The sequence below is a fragment of the Cebus imitator genome, unplaced genomic scaffold (assembly GCF_001604975.1).
Source record: "Cebus imitator isolate Cc_AM_T3 unplaced genomic scaffold, Cebus_imitator-1.0 Scaffold196, whole genome shotgun sequence".
Taxonomy (NCBI): domain Eukaryota; kingdom Metazoa; phylum Chordata; class Mammalia; order Primates; family Cebidae; genus Cebus; species Cebus imitator.
In genome coordinates, this window is record NW_016107511.1 from 1,889,944 (window position 1) to 1,894,630 (window position 4,687).

A 4,687-nucleotide genomic window follows, 5' to 3' on the forward strand; every position below is an offset into this window, starting at 1 on the left:
AACAACAGCGAAACTCCGTCTCAAAAAAAAAAAAAAAAGCTTTTGGGGGGAATTTTCTATCAAACTGATTTATGGATATAAGGTAGTCAAATCTATGGTAATGTGAATAATGCTATATGCAAATTTCATAGTTATATTATTTGTTTCTAAACATGTGAAATTATAGAAATCATACTGCTTTAACCAGTTCCCTTTACTTAGAAATGAATGAGATTAGCTAACACCGTATGCTTACCATGTGCCAGATGCTGTTTAAAATACTTCATATTAATTATTTCATGGTAAGCAATAGTTAGGTACAATTAATATCCCATTTTACAGATAAGAGTATTGAGGCAGAGAGAGGTCATGTAGCGAGCAAATAAATAGAAGAGGCAAGTTCCAATTCTGTCACTGCATCTGCAAAGCCCAAGCTCCACTGAGATTCAGGGAATAAGGGGGCAGAGAAATAGAAAAATACACCTAGATGGAAGACAGTCATGATATGCGCAGAGCAAAGATACAAAACATCAATTCAAATGTCCACATTTCCATTCATGCAACACCTTTTCCCCCGAATATATGAGAGTGCAGTGAATCAAAGAAAGTAGGCTCCAGAAATGAAGCTTCACTAATCAGATACGTAACTGGGACAAGTGAATTTAACCTAAAACATAAGAAAATCTTCATTGTTTAAGCAAATAACTAGGAAACCAATCACAGTTAAAAAAAATTCATTGCAGGTAGTTTGTATTACTGTTTCTTCAACATTTTCTTTTAATCAAGTATTTTTCAGGAAGGAAGGGAGTTGTTGCTCCATATTCCTGCGTAGGGAAATCCCGAGATCGCAGCAGCTCTTACCTTCCAGGCCCGTCTTTTCCCCCTCCCATGTTAACCAGCAGGTGTTCTAAACAGCACTTTCCGCTATTCCTACCATTCACTAGAGGAGCATGAATGCCTATGCATCCGCCTGGTTCAGATTCCGGCTCTGCACATGCGCCAGGTGACCTTAGGCAGTCACTGAACCTCTGTCCCAGCGTGAGAATGACAACAGTAGCTCCTCCTTTATGGAGCGGCAAAGAACTGAAAGCATTACGACATGGAAGCATTTACAGCGGTTCTTAGCACACGGCAAATGCTCTAAAAATGTTAGAGATATATATATATATATTTTTTTTTTTTGAGACGGAGTTTCGCTCTTGTTGCCCAGGCTGGAGTGCAATGGCGCGATCTCGGCTCACCGCAACCTCTGCCTCCTGGGTTCAGGCAATTCTCCTGCCTCAGCCTCCTGAGTAGCTGGGATTACAGGCACATGCCACCATGCCCAGCTAATGTTTTGTATTTTTAGTAGAGACGGGGTTTCACCATGTTGACCAGGATGGTCTCGATCTCTTGACCTTGTGATCCACCCGCCTCGGCCTCCCAAAGTGCTGGGATTACAGGTGTGAGCCACCGCACCTGGCAAAATGTTAGATTTATCCTTAAAACAAAATACAAGGCGTTGTCACAGGTATCATCAGCCACCAGGACACCACGCAACAAAGAACAGTTGATACTTCTGTGATGAAGGGAAGAAGACGGAAGGATGGAAGGGCACTGCACATATAACCATCATTGAAACATGTCCAATCTCAGGAAAATCAAAGTACCCTTTGGGTTGTGTGCTTGAACGTTAAGTGAGAGTATATTAGATTCGTCTATCAAGACATTCTAAAACTGAGAGGCACGCTGAATGTACATTTAGGCTAAATGCCAGAACCCTGAGTGCAAGATCAACATTCAGACAAAGCTGAGCAGAGAGCATCGCTATCACCTAATGTATTTCTCGGATACCAGCCCAACTTTTAGAGTATCAAAAAATTACAACTGTATTATTAGAAATTTTGGTAGTAATGTTAAAGTTTGACAAGGCAGTGCAGAAACAAGAATCTCTCAGTATGGTCGCTCAACATAGCTGCTCAACTGTGCAGCGCCTGTGATTCCAAATAGATGTTCCCTTTCCCCACAGTCAGCAGGGAGGCAAAAGATTGCCAGCTAGCTCTCCTGGGATACTGCAGACAGTGAGACGGTCAACAAGCTTTATTTTCTTTCAGAGTGACTGAATATTTTTCTTTAATATTATGAATGCTAGAGTATCTCAATCAATTCTATAGAATAGAATAATACTATAATTTACTCTTTATTATTCTGCCTTATATTACCTGAATTTTTATAAATGTTGATTGGCTCAAAATGGATGTGTTCCGCAAAGTATCCAGTTAACTTTCTCAACATTCATATAAACTGTTAATCTAGTTTCTTAGTTAGCTCACTGTCTAAATAGTCACAGTAAATGTTAATCCTCCTTTTTTGTTTTGATGGAGGATGTGGGCAATGATCCAACCCTATTTCTTTAATGAAACATATGTCTTGTTTCGAATAATACACTGAAATTGTTTTGAATAGTAAATTAACAGCTTTCACAATCATCAGAAGAGCAGAGTGATCACAGAAACAGGAGAGCACGTTTAAGAAGAAATCGATAAAGTCCAATCCTTCTGAGAGGTCAAGAAAGAGGCAGACTGCGGCATCCATTAGATCTGGAGACGTCGTGACTGTCTGAGAAGGGCGATGAGGACAGAAGTCAGGCCTGGGCTACAGTGAGGAACAGCAGAGGGGAGGGAGCGAAGAAGGCTGCACGCAACTCTGAAAGCGGCGGCTGACGGAGAAGGTGGGGTCCGGAGGGTGCTTACACAGGACAGACTGAGCATGTTTAAATGCTGATTGGAAGACTAGCGGTGGGAGGAAGGAGATGAATACACCAAAAAAGGAAAGAGCTAACTGACAGGGTGAAGTTTTCATGAAGTCAGTGGGAGAGAGGATCCGAAGCATGAAGAAGTGGGAGGGGAGATGGCACCCCGGTGGTTACCGCAGGGGAAGGACCCAGGAGGCGTGCAGCTGTAGCAGGCTGGTACCTTTGGGAGTGGGAGGCTGATGAAGCTCCCACCTAATGGCTCCTAATTACTCTATGACATAGGAGGAAATGCTGCATCCAGAAAATGAAAAAGTATGATGGGGAAAGGGTACAGCGAGAGGCAGTGCCAGGGTTTTGAGGAGAAATTAAAACAGTCATTAGAGAAGGCGGGAGAAAGAGTGAACCCAAGAAGCAGGGATGGCCAAGACCTGGAATATCAGTGACCAGGAAGTTACTGGGGCTCTGCCAAGAGTTCCTTGTTTCAGAATATCGATGGCTGGAAATTTACTGGAGTTCCAGCTGGGCCCATGATGTGACTTGTAGTGCTCAGCTTGTAGGAACAGGCCAACAGAAGGCAGATAGTGGAGTCACTCAGGAGGGGTTTTGCTAGCAAGGCAGAGCAAAAAGTCCAAAGGGCCAGACAGATGAAACTGCATGGGTATTTACAAACCTGAAAAAGTGCTGGAGACGGAGCTGGGATCTAAGCTACATACTGAAGAGAGAGGGAGAGCATAGAGGGGACGAGACACTGAATGTCCGTCCGTATAAGAGCCAGGCTATTCCGAGTCAAGGAGTTTAACAAGCTGCAGGTGGAAAAGAACTTGTGGGCAGAGGACAGAATGCCCAACTTTCACCTACTAATTATCATTGATATTCATTAGGTTATCTGAACTAATTATTAATTAGTTTGATCACCAGTCATTAATACATTAAGGTCAGACCTCTGTGATAAAAGGGGTTGAGATTTCTAGTCTGTAAAAAGCTCTTAGAAATCGTTAAGAAAGGCCAGGCGCAGTGGCTCGCGTCTGTAATCCCAGCACTTTGGGAGGCTGAGGTGAGTGGATCACTTGAGGTCAGGAGTTCAAGACCATCCTGGCCAACATGGTGAAACTCCATCTCTACTAAAAATGCAAAAATTAGCCAGCTATGGTGGCGCGCACCTGTAGTCCCAGCTACTCAGGAGGCTGAGGCAGGAGAATCGCTTGAACCCAGGAAGCAGAGGTTGCAGTGAGTTGAGATCACGCCACTGCACTCCAGCCTGGGCAACAGAGCAAGAATCCTTCTCAAAAAAAGAAGAAAGAAATCATTATGAAGAGGACCAACACTACAATGGGAATGAATGAAACACCCTACTTGGCTGGAGACTCCTCTTCTGGGGCACCCTGGGACTCCTCCACCACTGTGGGTTCCTCCATCGGTGCAGTCGGCTCCACGTCACTGAAAAACAGCAAGACTCTCTAGTCACACAAATACGTTCACACCAATGCCTTTATATGTTTAAGAAAACTTTTTTTTTGAGACTGAGTCTCGCTGTTGCCTGGGCTGGAGTACAGTGGTGCAATCTCGGCTCACTGCAACCTCCACCCAGGTTCAAGCAATTCTCTTCCCTCAGCCTCCCAAGTAGCTTGGATTACAGGTATCCACCAGTATACCCAGCCAATTTTTTTTTGTATTTTTAGTAAAGATGGGGTTTCACCATGTTGGCCAGGCTGGTCTCGAACTCCTGACCTCAAGCGTTCCACTCGCCTTGGCCTCCCAAAGTGCTGGGATTACAGGTGTGAGCTGCAGCACCCAGCCTTTAATGGCTTTAAAAATAAGTTTTTTAAAAAAGTAATTATAAAAGTAATTATAAATTGAACCACTATAATGGAAAAGACTTTTCAATTTAAATAATTATTAAATTCTCAACTCCAAGCTACTATAATCAATTTTTTTTTTTTTTTTTTTTTTTATTTGGGGGTACATGTGAAGAAC

The 4,687-nt window shown here is 43.1% G+C and overlaps 1 protein-coding gene across 2 annotated transcripts in view; it reads right to left on the reverse strand.

Moving 5' to 3' along the window:
- HABP4 (hyaluronan binding protein 4) overlaps window positions 1-4,687 on the reverse strand; it is a 42,134-nt gene that overhangs the window by 16,153 nt on the left and 21,294 nt on the right. For both annotated transcript variants that reach the window (XM_017547182.2, XM_017547181.2), the window contains exon 5: window positions 4,067-4,150. In XM_017547182.2, the coding sequence (XP_017402671.1) occupies window positions 4,067-4,150 (84 nt within the window). The remainder of the gene's footprint in view (window positions 1-4,066; window positions 4,151-4,687) is intronic.